The following is a 19,008-nucleotide window of genomic DNA, read 5'->3' on the forward strand; positions in this document are numbered from 1 at the left end:
TTCTGTATATGACGCGCTCAAATTTTTTTCTCCCCTCTTTCTAAATTTGTTCATCCCTTCATGACCGATGTACTTAGACTACTTTAACCCGTCTAAATAAAGGAGTATATCTTTTAGAGCAGAACCATAATTATTGGAGACAATTTGCTTTTTCTACAGGTGAGAGGATATAGGATTTTCTGTGGAATAAATTGGCCTGGGTTTTTTCTGGGTTGATTTGCAACGTCCAAAATTTTAACAATTTGACCTCAGCATTTAATTGTCCTACAAAAACTTCAATGTGAGAAGATTTTTGTCTTCAGAGATATCGGGCTATGTATATCTGGATTGCGAATCCTTCACGCCTTAAATAAAATGTAAAGGGCCGGCTTGGTTGGCACAGTGGTCAAGGGCGACAGGAAGGCCCTCTTACTGTTGCGATAGTAGCCGTTTCGAATCTTGCTGGGTAAATTTATGTTCTTGATTGTTTATAATCCGAAAAAGAAAATCTGTGACTACGATTAGTCACGCCAGTAACCAAGCTGGGTAAAACCGGATTTATTCTGGAATCATCTCTAGGACCGTGGTTCGGAGTGGGGAACAGATAAACACTAGTTAATAAAAAAGAGACGTTCAGTGTTGTACGTACTATGTACATAGATATGTAAAATATTTTCTTGTCAACCCAATATAAACCCAAAAATATCTGAAAAATATGTAAAACATTATTTAAAAATGCCTATATTGTATTGTAGAGCCAGAAAGAATTACAAGAAGATAAATCAAATTGTAGATATGTTAAGTTACTATGCTACAAAAGAGTGGAAGTTTGAGAACAACAACGTGAAAACGATATGGAAAGAAATGAGAAAGAGCGACCGGGAACTATTTGATTTTGATATGGGTGCTTTGAATTGGGACATGTACTTTTACACTTGTATCCGAGGTAAATCTTACCTAGACTGAAATTCATTAATCATTGATGCTAGATGAACGATTATAAATATCGGTTATATGACAAAAGAACTAAAAAAATCCAAATTAGATGTTATTTTTGTTATTTCATTTCAACTCATATATATTTTTACATACTAATTACACCCAATTTTTCAATTATTTTTATATCAATTCATTTATTCATCATATAAGGTAACAAAAATTGGACAATTTGTATTATGATGTGATGGGAAATGATACAGTCATACTGGACCCAATAGTGATTCTTAACTAGTGCTTTTCAAACTTTTCTATAATGTTTCGTCAGTATTATGTTCCGAATAAAAAATTATTTAATACTATAACATTTCTATTTCCTTATTAGAACAATATATATAAATCAAGTAATACGTGTTAAACTGCTCGTAACACCTAATAACATTTCTAACCTTTCTAGCTAAAGAATTTTAGCCTTCTTTCTATTGATAAATTTACAAATGAAGGTTTCTGAAGGAATGAAGAAGGCTGTTTGAATGAATGAGAATGTTTCTATGCTGCCGAAAAAATATTCATATTTTTCAATGTTCATGGTTTTATATCTTTCATGATATCATGTTCATATATGATATCAAGTAAATTAAGGATTTCAAGCAATCTAAGGAGATTAGATATGTTTTCCGAAGTGAACAAGTGATAAACAGTGAAGGGAAGTTAAGTTCGGTTTTCGATGTGGTCAAACTGTGGTATACTCAGGTTGGAGAGCCATAGCGAGCACACCGAGGAGGGGGTATCCCTTCAGAAAATGGGAATATGTGCATTTATAACGACTTAGCGTAAGTGGGTTAGGCATAACTTGGCAGGATCATTAAGTATGAGCGTCAATTATTAATGGATGATCACATGAATATGCTTGAATTGCGTTCAGCGTAGTATAGAAATCCGTGCAGAATAGCTATTCACCAGGCCCTTCTTTCAATAGCTATCGAAGCTATCTCCAAACGGCAAACCTCTCAGCAGTAAAAATTATTATGTGTTTTGGGGTGCTGAAAATTAAGGAACTCGAAGGGCCTATAACGGACATGTTAACGCTCTCATTGCGTTTTAATCCATCGTTATTTGGGTAGGGATGTAAGTTGATCGGAAATCTTCACCGAAATCGTGTTTTCTGTATACGCTGATCTCTGTGTCATTACAATTTTAGTATATGGCTTAGAGTCGTGACAACAAACAAAAACTATCTTGGAGCATGGTCGTAAATTTATGTTTTTGATTGTTTAAAAAACGTGATTGTCCTAGACAAGAGTGTAAAATCAAGAAAACAACAAGGATAATAATCCCAGTCACGCCAGTAACTAGGCTGGGTAAGACCGGATGTCTTCTGGGATGATTTCTAAAGTTGGTCATTCGCCAGTCGGTACGCTTAATGCTGAGGACCGTGGTTTGATGCCCACGCCAAACTGTAGTATCAGTCCAGATAAACCCATAGTTTGTAAAAGGAGACTTTAAAATGTATTTTAAAAAAAGCGAGAATAATATATGCATAGACGGAGTAGCCTCGACCAAGTATTGTAATGCAAGCGGATTAATCTGCTATGATATATTAACATCTATCGGTTTCACGGAGTTTAATTGGTGGCATTACTAAAAATTCACAAATTTTCATGTCTTAAGATCCATACAGGTTTACTATTACTTTAGCCGCTTAACCAATAAATTTGTAAACAAAATAGTTAAAATAATATAAAATAGAATTAATAGTACGTTTCAATATTTTTGATATATTAGGCAAAATCCATTCTTGGAAGACATTCAGTTTGAGATGATTGACGATGATAAATGTATCATGCTATGGCTAATATTAACCACCAAAACTCGCTGGAAAGCTGAAATTCTTAAATACACCATATCTCATTGTAAAAAATAATAAATATAAAATATAATGGGGCGTACAGTGTTCACAGATCAATTGATTAACTTCAGTTAATGTACAATGGTTAATAAAACAGATAAACGAGTAACATTGATTAATGTTTCCACACGGAAAATAAACATCCAAGTTCTTGCATCAAGCAAGCATTGGCAAAGGAAAATGAGCTTGGTCTCTACGAACATCTACTAAAACCATGCAAAAAGCATCTTTGTTAGTAACAACCTTTACATAATACTAAATCGAAAACCTGAAAAGAAAACTGGAAGAGAAGAAAGAATTTTGATATTTGTATCATTTTGATACTTATATTATCAGGTATATATAAATGTTTGATTTAGAAATAGTGAAAAAATCAACAATCAAATCAATAAAAATAAAACGAATACTTAACAACTGGATTCCTATAGACGAACTTCGATTATATCGAAGTAATCTACTTTCAAATATTAATTTTTTCCTTAGAAGATATCCGGCTTAGTTGATCAGTGTCATCAACTAAGCGGTTTCTGGTTTTACTGTGTAACATGTCCACTTTACTCGCTTTACCAATAAACCATTTTGTTGTAAACGAAGTAATACTATTCAACATCTCTAGAATATTAGTTATGGTGTAAACCTTAACCTATAAATTGATTCTGGACATTGGTAAGAATGACATTAGAATTACAGGTTGGCCAACTAAAAAATAATTAATATTATAAATATATAAGTTAAAAAAAGTTATAAATATTTAATCTTTACGGATTATATAATTGTTGTATATTATATAAAATTAATTATATATGCTTATTTCAAACATATTTAATTCCAACAGTATACATACCATCTATTTACAAAGACGGTTGGTATCAAGTACTCGGCCATTTTGACATTGTTTTAATCGTCAAGTTAATTACTTGCATCTTGCCGGGTTTTTCACACAATTTGTGATTTCGAAAACAGTTATAATGTCATCTAATACAGGAGGTAACAATTTAGAACAAATACTAATATTGGAGATGGTATCTAACGAACCATCTCTAGGAAACGTTAGAGATTTACCTTCTGGTACTACTACGCAAGTGCAAGAAGAGGTGCCAACGCCTGTTACTTATACCTACGGATGGATTAACGTCGAATCATCTAATATTCCTTATATTATCGTTGATGATATTTATGTTAGTGTCAGAATATTAAACGACAAAGTGCTCTCAAGAATGAAGAGATTCTCAGTTGAAGTGTATAACTTATTTTATATGCAGTGTAGTGTTATGAGTAAAGTGGAAGTAGATCTGTTCAATATGATTAACATTGCACATGGTGATTCTTTTGGAAGCAGTTTTCGAGAGGGCCGTGAATACAAATTGCAGTTGTTTGAATTTTTAAGATTGTATTGTTTTTTAAAATTTTGTGAATATGTTTTGTACAATCTTATAAAACATATGTACGAACAATTTCCTAAAGAGATATGCGGCTTTTTACAGATAACTGCTAAGTATCACATACCATTTATAGTGAGAGACAATGAAAGTTACACGCCTTTGTTTTACTTTGAAGGAGATTTTTCCTTTTTGGAAGACAAAATTATAGTGTGCACTAATTGGGAAATGGCCTATTTTAAATTGTTATTCAAACTTCAGAAACTTAAAATCAAATTTGGAAAATATGACTTGTGTCGAATGATTAAAGTTGATGATTTGTTACCCTTCGTTGAAGGGGTTGTTGACACAAAATTAACATGGCCATTATCCGATATGCTCTGGATGAAGCCAGATAATAACTGAAAATCAAATATTTATTCTTCAACAATAATTAAAATTGAAGTTATTTTCAAATTTCTATATTTTAGTTTATGTTTGAGAACTTTCTCTAAATATTTTGTTGCAGAATACTTATAATCCTAGTTATAGTATTGTAATCATGTTTAAACACATTAATATTTAATAAAATTTTGATTTAACGAATCATATTCGTTTTAATTTTTATTGTGCCGTTTAATAATAATGAATTGAATATATTATTTGTATATAGTTTAAAAGTTGTTTTAAATAACATTAATTGATAGTGTTTATAGTTATTTAAAATTAAACATTTAAACCTCTCTATTTCGTTTAATATTTGTTTTTTTCCCTTCTTCATTTTAAATTTACTATTCATACATTTAGCCTATTTTTTAGTATGTGTCTTTTTTACCTGTTGTAACTATGGTATCTGTATGATTATGTCCCCAAATAATAGTCCGCTAACTGTTTCTTGTACTATATTTTTTATGTATGCCAATCTATATCGAAGGCCCATCTAAGAATATAACTGAGCTTATTTTTTAGCTTTCTTCTGTTATTACAGAAATAATTTTTATGTTTCTAAACATTACAAATTCTTAACATTTATTTTTCATAGAGGTGAATTTTACAGCAGATGAAATTTGTGCCATGATGGTCTAAAAACGAAACATCCGTAATATATCCGTCATAGCTTACGTAGATAACGGAAAATCATATTTAACAGACTCCTTAGTATCAAAAACTGGTATTATTGCTGGTGCCAAAGTTAGAGAAATACATTTTACAGACACCAGAAAAAATGAACAAGACAGATTTACATGTAGTATTTTGAAATATTGAACGACGAAATTTACAAACGACTGAACATGTGGGATAATTTTGATTAGTCATTCTGAAGCTTTATCTCTTTAAAATAAAGCTGGGTATTTGTTTTAACAAAAATACTAACTAATCTATTTTTCGCGCCATATTTATGTATTTTGAGCTCGAAGATGGGGATTTTTTCACAAATAATATTGATTAACGCGAAAACGAATAGAAAGTTTTTTGATTAATTTGATTGGTTCCTCTGGGCACATAGATTTCCGTTCTGAAGTAACTGCTGCCCTTCATGTAACTGATGATGCTCTTGTTGTAGTAGATTGTGTTTCCTATAAGTAAATTCCTAAATAATTATTTGTATAATAAATAAAATAATTATGTATGTAATATTGGTGTAACTTCAGTGTGTATTAATTTTACTAAAGAAACATGCATAATGCAATTCAATGCAGATGCAATAACGCTTATCTAAATATATTTCTGTGGTAAAGACAATTTATTAAGAACTACCGAATTAAAGTAGGAAACATTGTAGTGTCTTTACAATCTTTTAATTAATCGTGATATCATCTCCAACCGCCCTAGGCCGACATTTCTACAATTTTGGTCTTGCTTTTTCCGGTAAAGTAGCCATCGCCATGAAGGCCCCCATCCTGGGACCTAACTATGTGGCCTCAAGAAAGAGGATTTAAACGAGAAGACAATTCAGGGAGCCATCCTTTTGATTGGTCGTTATATAGAAGCCATGGAATATGTCCCATCTGGAAATATTTGCACATTCACAAACATGCAGAACTTGAATGCCATGAAATTCGGCGCAACTCTCGTAGAAGGTGTAGCTGTGGAACCCAAGAATCCGGCCGATTCACTAAAACCTGTAGAAGGTACGCAAATATTCGCTTTTATTGTGTGATTATCACTAAGGTCTGTGTGATTTGACTTCAGGTTTGAGACGTTTGGCTAAGTCTGATCTTATTGTACAATCTATCATTGAAGAATCTAGCGAAAACATCATTGCCGTTGCCAGAGAGGTCCACTTAGAAATCTGTCTGAAGGCCTTGTAGGAGGATCATGCTAGAATTCAAGTTACTTAATCCGACCCAGTAGTGCCCTTCGTGTAACTGATGGTGCTCTTGATGTAGTAGATTGTAAAATGTAAAATTTATATTTTAGGAAAGATGAATATGAAGGCCTTCTCTCCACACTGTGCACTAACTTGAAATATGATGACAAGGATAAGGATGGAAAACAATTTAGGCGGACATGGTTACCTGTTGGTGAGACTTTGCTTCAGATGATTGCCGTTCACTTACCATACCCAGTAACTGCTCTGAAATACAGAATGGAAATGTTATACGAAGGTCCACATGATGATGAAGCCGCTCTTGGTATGTGTCACCTATATGGATTTTTTAAACGCGTTAAATTTTGGTATTTATTTATACATGATGATGTGTAGTTTACAACTCTAGGCTGATTCACTGTGAATGATTGTTATAAACTAAACAACAATTACCAATTTTTTATTATTTTTTTTTTTAATATTTGCAAATGACTATACTTTGTTTTTTTGTTTATATGTATTAAGAGCAATGATCCTAACGGTCCTATGATGATGTGTCTAAAATGGTACCCACTACTCATCAAATCATCAAAGGTTTTTTCTACTATTTTGGTCCCGTTTTTTCCGGTAAAGTAGCCACCGGCAGCAAGGCCCCTATCCCAAGACCTAAATACGTGGCATTTTGAAAGAAGATTTAAACAAGAGGACAATTCAGGGAGCCATCCCCATGATGGGTCGTTATGTAGAAGCCATTGAAAATGTCCCATCTGGAAACATTTACAGGTTGTTCGGTGTGGATCAATTTTTGGTTAAGCCAGATACCATCCCCACATTCACAAACATGCAGAACTTGAAAGTCATGAAATTCGGCGTAACTCTCGTAGTACGTGTAGCTGTGGAACCCAAGAATCCGGCCGATTCACCAAAACCTTTAGAAGGTACGCAAATTTTCGCTTCTATTGTGTGATTATCACTAAGGTCTGCGTCATTTGACTTCAGGTTTGAAATGTTTGGCTAAGTCTGATCTTATGATAAAATGGGTCATTGATGAATCTAGCGAAAACATCATTGCCGGTGCCAGAGAGCTCCACATAGAAATCTGTCTGAAGGCCTTGGAGAAAGATCATGCTAGAATTCAAGTTACTTAATCCGACCCAGTGGTACCCTTCGTGTAACTGATGGTGCTCTTGTTCTAGTAGATAGTATTAGGGGTGAGTAAATTCCTAAATAATTATTTGTATAATAAATTGTATGTGTATTTTTGATGATACTTCACTGTGTATTAATTTTACTAAATAAACATGCATAATGCAATTCAATGCAGATGCAATAACGCTTATCTAAATATATTTCTGTGGTAAAGACATTTTTTTAAAAACTTTCGAATTAAAGTAGGAAACATTGTAGTGTCTTTACTATATTTTAATTAATCGTGATGTCATCTCCAACCGCCCCAGGCCGACATTTGTTAATGATTGGTGCTACTCTTGCTGCTAATTAGCTATAAATTATGGATATATTTAGAAACAATTTTGTAATAATGAAATATTTCAGGTGTGTGTACAAACGGAAACTATGTTACGTCAGGCTATCGACGAACGTATTAAGCCAATCTTGTTCATGAAAAAGATAGACCATACCCATTTGAAATTGCAGTAGGGTGCTGAATAACCTTACCAAATTTTCTGACGTTTAACATTCTATGAGGTTAGGAATATTTCAACGCAAAAACAGGATAATGATAACAAAAGATCGTTTTGCATGTACATCTTGAATCCCATCTACAAAATTTTTGACCTGATTGTGAAATGCAAGTAAACATGTGTTTTATTATTAAAAAAAATTAATTCTTCCAGCACAATTAGACCACTATATAGTTTACAAAATAACTTTTATGAAGTTATTAGGAAATAAATATATTGTTGGCAGTGCATTGGAAGAAAATTATAGGCCTAGGTATTAAACGCTTTCATGTTACCTCTATCTTTATATCTTATGGTGACAAGCTGTTATATCGAGAATGCATTTTATATTTGTAGTTCTTGGGTGTAATTAAAATTTGTATTTTAGGAAAGAAGAATATGAAGGCCTTCTCTCCACACTGTGCACTAACTTGAAATATGAAGACAAGGATAAGGATGGAAAACAATTTAGGCGGAAATGGTTACCTGTTGGTGAGACTTTGCTTCAGATGGTTGCCGTTCACTTATCATACCCAGTAACTGCTCTGAAATACAGAATGGAAATGTTATAGGAAGGTCCACAAGATGATGAAGCCGCTCTTGGTATGTGTCACCTGTATGGATTTTTAAAACGCGTTAAACTTTGGTATTAATTTTTACTTGATGATGTGTAGTTTAGAACTCTAGGCTGATTCACTTTGAATGATTGGTATAAACTAAACAACAATTACCAATTTTTTATTATTTTTTTAATATTTGCGAATGACTATACTTAGCTTTGTTTGTTTTTAGGTATTAAAAATTGTAATCCTAACGGTCCTATGATGATATGTGTCTAAAATGGTGCCCACTTCTCATAAAGGTTATTTCTACGATTTTGGTCCTGTTTTTTCCGGTAAAGTAGCCACCGGCAGCAAGGCCCCTATCCCAAGAGCTAAATACGTGGCATCATGTAAGAAGATTTAAACGAGAAGACAATTCAGGGAGCCATCCTCATGACTGATCGTTTCATAGAAGCCATGGAAGATGTCCCATCTGGAAATATTTGCACTTTGTTCGGTCTGGATCAATTTTTCCCAATACCATCCCCACATTCGCAAACAAGCAGAACTTGAATGTCATGAAATTTGGCGTAACTCTCGTAGAACGTGTAGCTGTGGAACCCAAGAATCCGGCCGATTCACCAAAACCTGTAGAAGGTACGCAAATGTTCGCTTTTATTGTGTGATTATCACTAAGGTCTTCCTCATTTGACTTCAGGTTTGAAACGTTTGGCCTTATGGTACAATGTGTCATTAAAGAATCTAGCGAAAACATCATTGCCGGTGACAGAGAGCCCCACTTAGATATCTGTCTGAGGGCCTTGGAGGATTATCATGCTGGAATTCAAGTTACTTAATCCGACCCAGTAGTACCCTTCGTGTAACTAATAGTGCTCTTGTTGTAGTAGATTGTACTACGGGTGAGTAAGTTCCTAAATAATTATTTGTATAATAAATTAAATAATTATGTATGTATTTTTGGTGTTACTTAACTTTTTATTAATTTTACTAAAGAAACGTGCATAATACAATTCAATGCAGATGCTATAACGCATATATAAATATATTTCTGTGGTAAAAACAATTTGTTAAATACTTCCGAATTAAAGCAGGAAACATTGTAGTGTCTTTACAATCTTTCAATTAATCGTGATGTCATCTGCAACTGTTCCATGCCGTCATTGGTTAATGTTCGGTGCTACTGATGCTGTTAATTCGCTATAAATTATGAATCAAGTTAGAAACAATTTTGTAATAATGAATTATTTGCAGGTGTGTGCGTATAAACGGAAACTGTCCTATGTCAGGCTATCGACGAACGTAATAAGCCAATCTTGTTCATGAAGAAGATGAACCGTATTCTTTTAGAATTGCAGTTGGATGCTGAATAACTTTACCAAACTTTTTGACATTGAACAGTCTATGATGTTAGATATATTTCAACCCAAAATCAAAAGTATAATCATAACAAAAGATCGTTCTGCATGTACATCTTGAATCCAATCTACAAAATCTTTGACTTTATTATGAACTGCAAAAGTAAGCATTGTGTTTTATTATTTAAAATAAAAGGTAGTTCTTCCAGCACAATTAGGCCACTATATAGTTTACAAAATAACTTTTATGAAGTTATTAGGAAATAAAGATATTGTTTACAGTGCGTTGCAAGAAAATTATAAGCCTAGGTATTAAACGCTTTCACGTTACCTCTACCTTTATATCCTATGGTGACAAACTACTTTATCGAGAATGCATTATATATTTGTAGTTCTTGGGAGTAACTAAAATTTTTATTTTAGGAAAGAAGAATATGAAGCCCTTCTCTCCACACTGCACATTAACTTGAAATATGAAGACAAGGATAAGGATGGAAAACAATATTGTCGGACATGGTTAACTGCTGGTGGGACTTTGCTTCAGATGATTGCCGTTCATTTACCATCCCCAGTGACTGCTCTGAAATACAGAAAGGAAATATTATACGAAAGTCCACACGATGATGAAGCCGCTCTTGGTATGTGTCACCTATATGGATTTTTTAAATGTGTTAAATTTTAGTATTTATTTGTACATGATGATGTATAGTATACAACTCTAGGCTGACTCACTCTGAATGATTGGTATAAACTAAACAACAATTACCTATTTTTTATTATTTTTTTTTAATATTTGCAAATGACTATACTTTGTTTTTTTGTTTATAGGTATTAAGAACAATGATCCTATTGGTCCTATGATGATGTGTCTAATATGGCACCCACTTCTCATAAAGGTTTTTTTTACGATTTTGGTATTGTTTTTTCCGGTAAATTAGCCACCGGCATGAAGGCCCCTATCCTGGGACTTAACTATGTGGTCTCAACAAAGAGGATTTACACGAGAAGACAATTCAGGGAGCCAACCTCATAATTGGTCGTTATATAGAAGCCATGGAAGATGTCCCATCTGGATATATTTGCATTTTGTTCGGTGTGGATCAATTTTTGGTTAAGCCCGATACCATCGCCTCATTCACAAACAAGCAGATCTTGAATGTCAAGAACTTCAGCTTATCTTCCGTAGTATGTGTAGCTTTGGAACCGAATAATCCGGCCGATTCAGAAAAACCTGTAGAAGGTACGCATATGTTCGCTTTTATTGTGTGATTATCACTAAGGTCTGTGTCATTTGACTTCAGGTTTGAAACGTTTGGCTAAGTCTGATCTTATGGTACAATATGTCATTGACGAATCTAACGAAAACATCATTGCCAGTGCTAGAGAGCTCCACTTAGAAATCTGTCTGAAGGCCTTGGAGGATTATCATGCTAGAATTCAAGTTACTTAATCCGACCCATTAGTACCCTTGGTATAACTGATGGTGCTCTTGTTGTAGTAGATTATGTTATGGGTATGTAAATTCCTAAATAATTATTTGTATAATAAATTAAATAATTATGTAAGTATTTTAGGTGTTACTTTACTTTATATTAATTTTACTAAACAAAAATGAAAATTTTAAATAATGCATATATTAATATATTTCTGTGGTAAAGGCAACTTATTAAAAATTTCCGAATTAAAGTAGGAAACATCGAAAAAAGAATCTTGTAGTGTCTTTACAATCTTTTAATTAATCGTGATGTCATCTCAAACCGCCCCAGGCCCACATTGGTTAATGATTGGTGCTACTGATGCTGCTAATTCGCTATAAATTATGGATAAAGTTAGAAATAATTTTGTAATAATGAATTATTTCGGTTGTGTGTACAAGCGGAAACTATGTTACGTTAGGCTATCGACGAATGTATTAAGCCAATCTTGTTCATGAACAAGATGGACCATACCCAGTTGAAATTGCAGTTGGGTGCTGAATAACTTTACCAAATTTTCTGAACTTTAACAATTTTTAGGGTTAGGAATATTTCAACCCAAAAACAGGATAATGATAACAATAGATCGTTTTGCATGTACATCTTAAATCCCATCTACAAAATTTTTGACTTTATTATGAACTGCAAGTAAACATGTGTTTTATTATTAAACAAAAATTTAATTCTTCCACCTCAATTAGGCCACTATATAGTTTACAAAATAACTTTTATGAAGTTATTAGGAAATAAATATATTGTTGGCAGTGCAGTGGAAGAAAATTATAAGCCTAGGTATTAATCACTTTCATGTTACCTCTATCTTTATATCCTATGGTGACAAGCTACTATATCGAGAATGCATTATATATTTGTAGTTCTTGGGAGTAACTAAAATTTTTATTTTAGGAAAGAAGAATATGAAGCCCTTCTCTCCACACTGCACATTAACTTGAAATATGAAGACAAGGATAAGGATGGAAAACAATTTTGTCGGACATGTTTAACTGTTGGTGGGCCTTTGCTTCAGATGATTGCCGTTTATTTACCATCCCCAGTAACTGCTCTGATATGCAGAATCGAAATGTTATACGAAGGTCCAGATGATGATGAAACAGCTCTTGGTATATGTCACCTGCATGGATTTTTAAAACGCGTTAAATTTTGGTATTAATTTGTACTTGATGATGTGTAGTTTAAAACTCTAGACTGATTCACTGTGAATGATTGGTATAAACTAAATAACAATTACCAATTTTTTATTAATTTCTTAATATTTGCAAATTACTATACTTTGCTTGTTTTTGTTTTTAGGTATTAAAAATTGTAATCCTAACGGTCCTATGATGATATGTGTCTTAAATGGTGCCCACTTCTCATAAAGGTTATTTCTACGATTTTTGGTCCTGTTTTTTCCGGTAAAGTAGCCAACGGCGTGAAGGCCCCTATCCCAAGACCTAAATATGTGGCCTCAACAAAGAGGATTTACGCGAGAAGACAATTCAGGGAGCCATCCTCATGATTGGTCATTATATAGAAGCCATGGAAGATGTTCCATCTGGAAATATCTGCACTTTGTTCGGTGTGGATCAATTTTTGGTTAAGCCCGATATCATCGCCACATTCACAAACAAGCAGAACTTGAATGTCAAGAACTTCAGCTTATCTTCCGTAGTACGTGTAGCTGTGGAACCGAAGAATCCGGCCGATTCAGAAAAACCTGTAGAAGGTTCGCAAATGTATGATTTATTGTATGATTATCATTAAGGTCTGTGTCATTGGACTTCAGGTTTGAAACGTTTGGCTAAGTCTGACCTTATGGTACAATGTGTCAATGAAGAATCTAGCGAAAACATCATTGCCGGTGCCAGAGAGCTCCACATAGAAATCTGTCTGAAGGCCTTGGAGAAAGATCATGCTAGAATTCAAGTTACTTAATCCGACCCAGTGGTACCCTTCGTGTAACTGATGGTGCTCTTGTTCTAGTAGATAGTATTAGGGGTGAGTAAATTCCTAAATAATTATTTGTATAATAAATTGTATGTGTATTTTTGATGATACTTCACTGTGTATTAATTTTACTAAATAAACATGCATAATGCAATTCAATGCAGATGCAATAACGCTTATCTAAATATATTTCTGTGGTAAAGACATTTTTTTAAAAACTTTCGAATTAAAGTAGGAAACATTGTAGTGTCTTTACTATATTTTAATTAATCGTGATGTCATCTCCAACCGCCCCAGGCCGACATTTGTTAATGATTGGTGCTACTCTTGCTGCTAATTAGCTATAAATTATGGATATATTTAGAAACAATTTTGTAATAATGAAATATTTCAGGTGTGTGTACAAACGGAAACTATGTTACGTCAGGCTATCGACGAACGTATTAAGAAAATCTTGTTCATGAACAAGATGGACCGTACCCATTTGAAATTGCAGTTGCATGCTGAATAACTTTACCAAATTTTCTAACGTTTAACAATCTATGGGGTTAGGAATATTTCAACCCAAAAATAGGATAATGATAACAAAAGATCGTTTTACATGTATATCTTGAATCCCATCTACAATATTTTTGACTTGATTATGAACTGCAAGTAAACATGTGTTTTATTATAAAAAAAAATTAATTCTTCCAACACAATTAGGCCACTATAGAGTTTACAAAATAACTTTTATGAAGTCATTAGGAAATAAATATAGTGTTGGGAGTGCATTGGAAGAAAATTATAAACCTAGGTATTAAACGCTTTCATATTACCTCTATCTTTATATCCTATGGTGACAAGCTATTATATCGAGAATGCATTATATATTTATAGTTCTTGGGTGTAACTAAAATATTTATTTTAGGAAAGAATGATATGAAGCCCTTCTCTCCACACTGCGCACTAACTTGAAATATGAAGACAAGGATTAGGATGAAAAGCAATTTAGGCGGATATGGTTACCTGTTGGTGAGACTTTGCTTGAGATGACTGCCGTGCACTTACCATACCCAGTAACTGCTCTGAAATACAGAATGGAAATGTTATACGAAGGTCCACATGATGATGAAGCCGCTCTTGGTATGTGTCACCAATATGGATTTTTTAAATGTGTTAAATTTTAGTATTTATTTGTACATGATGAGGTGTAGTTTACAACTCTAGGCTGACTCACTGTGAATGATTGGTATAAACTAAACAACAATTACCAATTTTTTATTATTTTTTTTTAATATTTGCAAATGACTATATTCTGTTTTTTTGTTTATAGGTATTAAGAACAATGATCCTAACGGTCCTTTGATGATGTGTCTAAAATGGTATCCACTTCTCATAAAGGTTTTTTCTACGATGTTGGTATTGTTTTTTCCGGTAAAGTAGCCACCGGCATGAAGGCCCTTATCCTGGGACCTAATTATGTGGCCTCAACAAAGAGGATTTACACGAGAAGACAATTCAGGGAGCGATCCTCATGATTGGTCGTTATATAGAAGCCATGGAAGATGTCCCATCTGGAAATATTTGCACTTTGTTCGGTGTGGATCAATTTTTGGTTAAGCCCGATACCATCACCACATTCATAAACAAGCAGATCTTGAATGTCAAGAACTTCAGCTTATCTTCCGTAGTATGTGTAGCTGTGGAACCGAATAATCCGGCCGATTCAGAAAAACCTGCAGAAAACCTGTTCGCTTTTATTGTGTGATTATCACTAAGGTCTGTGTCATTTGACTTCAGGTTTGAAACGTTTTGCCAAGCCTGATCTTATGGTACAATGTGTCATTACGAATCTAGCGAAAACATCATTGCCGGTGCTAGAGAGCTCCACTTAGAAATCTGTCTGAAGGCCTTGGAGGAGGATCATGCTAGAATTCAAGTTACTTAATCCGACCCTGTAGTGCCCTTCGTGTAAATGATTGTGCTCTTGTTGTAGTAGATTGTGTTACGGGTAGGTAAATTCCCAAATAATTATTTATATAATAAATTAAATAATTATATATGTATTTTAGGTGTTACTTCACTTTGTATTAATTTTACTAAACAAAAATTAAAATTTTAAATAATGCATATATAAATATATTTCTGTGTTAAAGACAACTTATTAAGAATTTCGAATTAGAGTAGGAAACATCGAAAAAAGAATATTGTAGTGTCTTTACAATGTTTTAATTAATCGTGATGTGCGTGATCTCCATCTGCCCTAGGCCGACATTCGTTAATGTTTGGTGGTACTGATGCTGCTAATTCGCTATAAATTATGAATAAAGTTAGAAATAATTTTGTAATAATAAATTATTTGCAGGTGTGTGTGTACAAACGGAAACTGTCTTACGTCAGGCTATCGACGAACGTTTTAAAACAATCTTGTTTATGAACAAGATGAACCCGTACTCTTTTGCAATTGCAGTTGGACCCTGAATAACTTTACCAAACTTTCCGATGTTAAACAGTCTATGGGGTTAGAAATATTTCAACCCAAAAACAGGATAATGATAACAAAAGATCGTTTTGTATGTACATCTCGAATCCCATCCACAAAATTTTTGACCTGATTATGAACAGCAAGTAAACATGTGTTTTATTATTAAAAAAAAATAATTCTTCCAGCAAAATTAGGCCACTATAACAAATTATCGAGAATGAATTATATATTTGTAGTTCTTGGGTGTAACTAAAATTTTTATTTTAGTAAAGAAGAAAATGAAGCCCTTCTTTCCATACTGCACATTAACTTGAAATGTGAAGACAAGGATAAGGATAGAAAACCATTTAGTCAGACATGGTTACCTGCTGGTGGGACTTTGCTTCAGATGATTGCCGTTCATTTACCGTCCCCAGTACCTGCTCTGAAATACAGAATGGAAATGTTATACGAAAGTCCACACGATGATGAAGCCGCTCTTGGTATGTGTCACCTATATGGATTTTTTAAACGTGTTAAATTTTAGTATTTATTTGTACATGATGATGTATAGTATACAACTCTAGGCTGACTCACTGTGAATGATTGGTATAAACTAAACAACAATTACCAATTTTTTATTATTTTTTTAATATTTGCAAATGACTATATTTTGCTTTTTTTGTTTTTAGGTATTAAAAACTGTGATCCTAACGGTCCTATGATGATGTGTCTAAAATGGTACCCACTTCTCATAAAGTTTTTATCTACGATTTTGGTTCTGTTTTTTCCGATAAAGTAGCCACCGGCATGAAGGCCCCTATCCTGGGACCTAACTATGTGGCCTCAAGAAAGAGGATTTACACTAGAAGACAATTCAGGGAGCCATCCTCATGATTGGTCGTTACATAGAAGCCATGGAAAATTTGTGCACTGAAAATATTTGCACTTTGTTCGGTCTGGATCAATTTTTCCCGATACCATCCCCACATTCACAAACATGCAGAACTTGAATGTCATGAAATTCGGCGTAACTCTCATAGTACGTGTAGCTGTGGTAAAGACAATTTATTAGGAACTTCCTAATTAAAATAGGAAACATTGTAGTGTTTTTACAATCTTTTAATTAATCGTGATGTCATCTCCAACCGCCCTAGGCCGACATTGGTTAATGATTGGTGCTACTGATGCTGCTAATTCGCTGTAATTTATGGATAAAGTTAAAAACAATTTTGTAATAATGAATTATTTCAGGTGTGTGTACAAACGGAAACTATGTTACGTCAGGCTATCGACGAACGTATTAAGAAAATCTTGTTCATGAACAAGATGGACCGTACCCATTTGAACCCAATTGCAGTTGGGTGCTGAATAACTTTACCAAATTTTATGACGTTTAACAATCTATGGGGTTAGGAATATTTTAACCCAGAAACAGGATAATGATAACAAAAGGTCGTTTTGCATGTACATCTTGAATCCCATCTACAAAATTTTTGACATGATTATGAACTGCAAGCCAACAAGTGTTTTATTATTAAAAAAAATTAATTCTTCCACCACAAATAGGCCACAATATAATTTACAAAATAACTTTTATGAAGTTATTAGGAAATAAATATATTGTAGGCAGTGCGTTGGAAGAAAATTTTAAGCCTAGGTATTAAACGCTTTCATGTCATCTCTATCTTAATATCCTATGGTGACAAGCTGTTATATCGAGAATGCATTATATATTTGTAGTTCTTGTGTGTAACTAAAATTTGTATTTTAGGAAAGAAGAATATGAAGGCCTTCTCTCCACACTGTGCACTAACTTGAAATATGAAGATAAGGATAAGGATGGAAAACAATTTATGCGGATATGGTTACCTGTTGGTGAGACTTTGCTTCAGATGTTTGCCGTTCACTTACCATGCCCAGTAACTGCTCTGAAATACAGAATGGAAATGTTATATGAAGGTCCACATGATGATGAAGCCGCTCTTGGTATGTGTCACCTATATGGATTTTTTAAACGAGTTAAATTTTGGTTTTTATTTGTACATGGTGATGTGTAGTTTACAACTCTAGTCTGATTCCTGTGAATGATTGGTATAAAGTAAACAAAAATTACCAATTTTTTGTTATTTTTTTTAATATTTGCAAATGGCTATACTTTGTTTTTTTGTTTTTAGGTATTAAGAACAGTGATCCTGGTACCCACTACTTATCATATCATCAAAGGTTTTTTCTAAGATTTTGGTCCTGTTTTTTCCGGTAAAGTAGCCACCGGCAGCAAGGCCCCTATCCCAAGACTTAAATACGTGGCATCAAGAAAGAATATTTAAACGAGAAGACAATTCAGGGTGCCATCCTCATGATTGGTCGTTATATAGAAGCCATGGAAGATGTCCCATCTGGAAATATTTGCACTTTGTTCGGAGTGGATCAATTTTTGGTTAAGCCCGATATCATCCCCACATTCACAAACATGCAGAAGTTGAATGTCATGAAATTCGGCGTAACTCTCGTAGTACGTGTAGCTGTGGAAACCAAGAATCCGGCAGATTCACCAAAACTTTTAGAAGGTACGCAAATGTTCGCTTTTATTGTGAGATTATCACTAAGGTCTGTGTCATTTGACTTCAGGTTTGAAACGTTTGGCTAAGTCTGATCTTATGGTACAATGTGTCTTGGAAGAATCTAGGGAAAACATCATTGCCGGTGCCAGAGAGTTCCACTTAGAAATCTCTCTGAAGGCCTTGGGGGAGGATCTTTCATGCGTGAATTCAAGTTACTTAATCCGGCCCAATAGTGCCCTTCGTGTAACTGATGGTGCTCTAGTAGATTGTATTACAGATAAGTACATTTCTAAATAATTATTTGTATAATAAATTGAATAAATATGTATGTGTTTTTGGTGTTACTTCACTTTGTATTAATTTTACTAAAGAAACGTGCATAATGCCATTCAATGCAGATGCAATATCGCATATATAAATATATTTCTGTGGTAAAGACAATTTATTAAGAACTTCCGAATTAAAGTAGGAAACATTGTAGTG

The 19,008-nt window shown here is 33.7% G+C and overlaps 2 protein-coding genes, 1 long non-coding RNA gene and 4 pseudogenes across 9 annotated transcripts in view; 6 read left to right on the forward strand and 1 right to left on the reverse strand.

Annotated features, from left to right (window-relative positions):
* LOC143205689 (eukaryotic translation elongation factor 2) overlaps nucleotides 1-7,210 on the forward strand; it is a 72,430-nt gene extending 65,220 nt beyond the window's left edge. For 2 of the 4 annotated variants that reach the window (XM_076418787.1, XM_076418784.1), the window contains exons 2-5: nucleotides 6,058-6,314; nucleotides 6,376-6,547; nucleotides 6,604-6,818; nucleotides 7,019-7,210. In XM_076418787.1, the coding sequence (XP_076274902.1) occupies nucleotides 6,097-6,314; nucleotides 6,376-6,394 (237 nt within the window). In that variant the 5' untranslated portion in view covers nucleotides 6,058-6,096 and the 3' untranslated portion in view covers nucleotides 6,395-6,547; nucleotides 6,604-6,818; nucleotides 7,019-7,210. The remainder of the gene's footprint in view (nucleotides 1-6,057; nucleotides 6,315-6,375; nucleotides 6,548-6,603; nucleotides 6,819-7,018) is intronic. The other 2 variants (XM_076418786.1, XM_076418785.1) reach the window with 1 other exon arrangement.
* LOC143205741 (eukaryotic translation elongation factor 2 pseudogene) lies at nucleotides 7,057-7,641 on the forward strand (annotated as a pseudogene).
* Nucleotides 7,642-9,201: 1,560 nt separating this feature from the next.
* On the forward strand, nucleotides 9,202-13,496 carry LOC143205742 (eukaryotic translation elongation factor 2-like; annotated as a pseudogene). The gene is made up of 8 exons (XR_013007884.1): nucleotides 9,202-9,374; nucleotides 9,436-9,565; nucleotides 9,609-9,637; nucleotides 10,517-10,731; nucleotides 10,922-11,333; nucleotides 11,395-11,606; nucleotides 12,475-12,689; nucleotides 12,880-13,496. The product of XR_013007884.1 is annotated as a eukaryotic translation elongation factor 2-like (transcript).
* LOC143205743 (translation elongation factor 2 pseudogene) lies at nucleotides 13,084-13,503 on the forward strand (annotated as a pseudogene).
* A 2,421-nt stretch (nucleotides 13,504-15,924) lies between these two features.
* LOC143205708 (uncharacterized) lies at nucleotides 15,925-16,468 on the reverse strand. The gene is made up of 2 exons (XR_013007868.1): nucleotides 16,402-16,468; nucleotides 15,925-16,080 (listed from the first exon to the last, which is right to left on the reverse strand). It is a non-coding gene; the product is annotated as an uncharacterized LOC143205708 (long non-coding RNA).
* On the forward strand, nucleotides 15,967-18,869 carry LOC143205702 (eukaryotic translation elongation factor 2-like; annotated as a pseudogene). The gene is made up of 5 exons (XR_013007862.1): nucleotides 15,967-16,125; nucleotides 16,250-16,464; nucleotides 16,654-16,801; nucleotides 18,258-18,531; nucleotides 18,593-18,869. The product of XR_013007862.1 is annotated as a eukaryotic translation elongation factor 2-like (transcript).
* LOC143205681 (translation elongation factor 2-like) lies at nucleotides 17,187-18,279 on the forward strand. Of its 2 annotated transcripts, none has more exons than XM_076418778.1 (3): nucleotides 17,187-17,215; nucleotides 17,736-17,950; nucleotides 18,139-18,279. In XM_076418778.1, exons 1-3 carry the CDS (start codon nucleotides 17,202-17,204, stop codon nucleotides 18,222-18,224), a joined length of 315 nt encoding a protein of 104 aa, XP_076274893.1. In that variant the 5' UTR covers nucleotides 17,187-17,201; the 3' UTR covers nucleotides 18,225-18,279. The 2 variants fall into 2 exon arrangements, with proteins under 2 accessions (XP_076274893.1, XP_076274892.1); XM_076418777.1 differs by lacking the exon at nucleotides 17,187-17,215 and adding an exon at nucleotides 17,480-17,621.
* Nucleotides 18,870-19,008: the final 139 nt, after the last annotated feature.

This window comes from Rhynchophorus ferrugineus, unplaced genomic scaffold (assembly GCF_030347505.1).
Source record: "Rhynchophorus ferrugineus isolate W39M unplaced genomic scaffold, kcgeb_rfMv2 rfM14, whole genome shotgun sequence".
NCBI classification, from domain to species: domain Eukaryota; kingdom Metazoa; phylum Arthropoda; class Insecta; order Coleoptera; family Curculionidae; genus Rhynchophorus; species Rhynchophorus ferrugineus.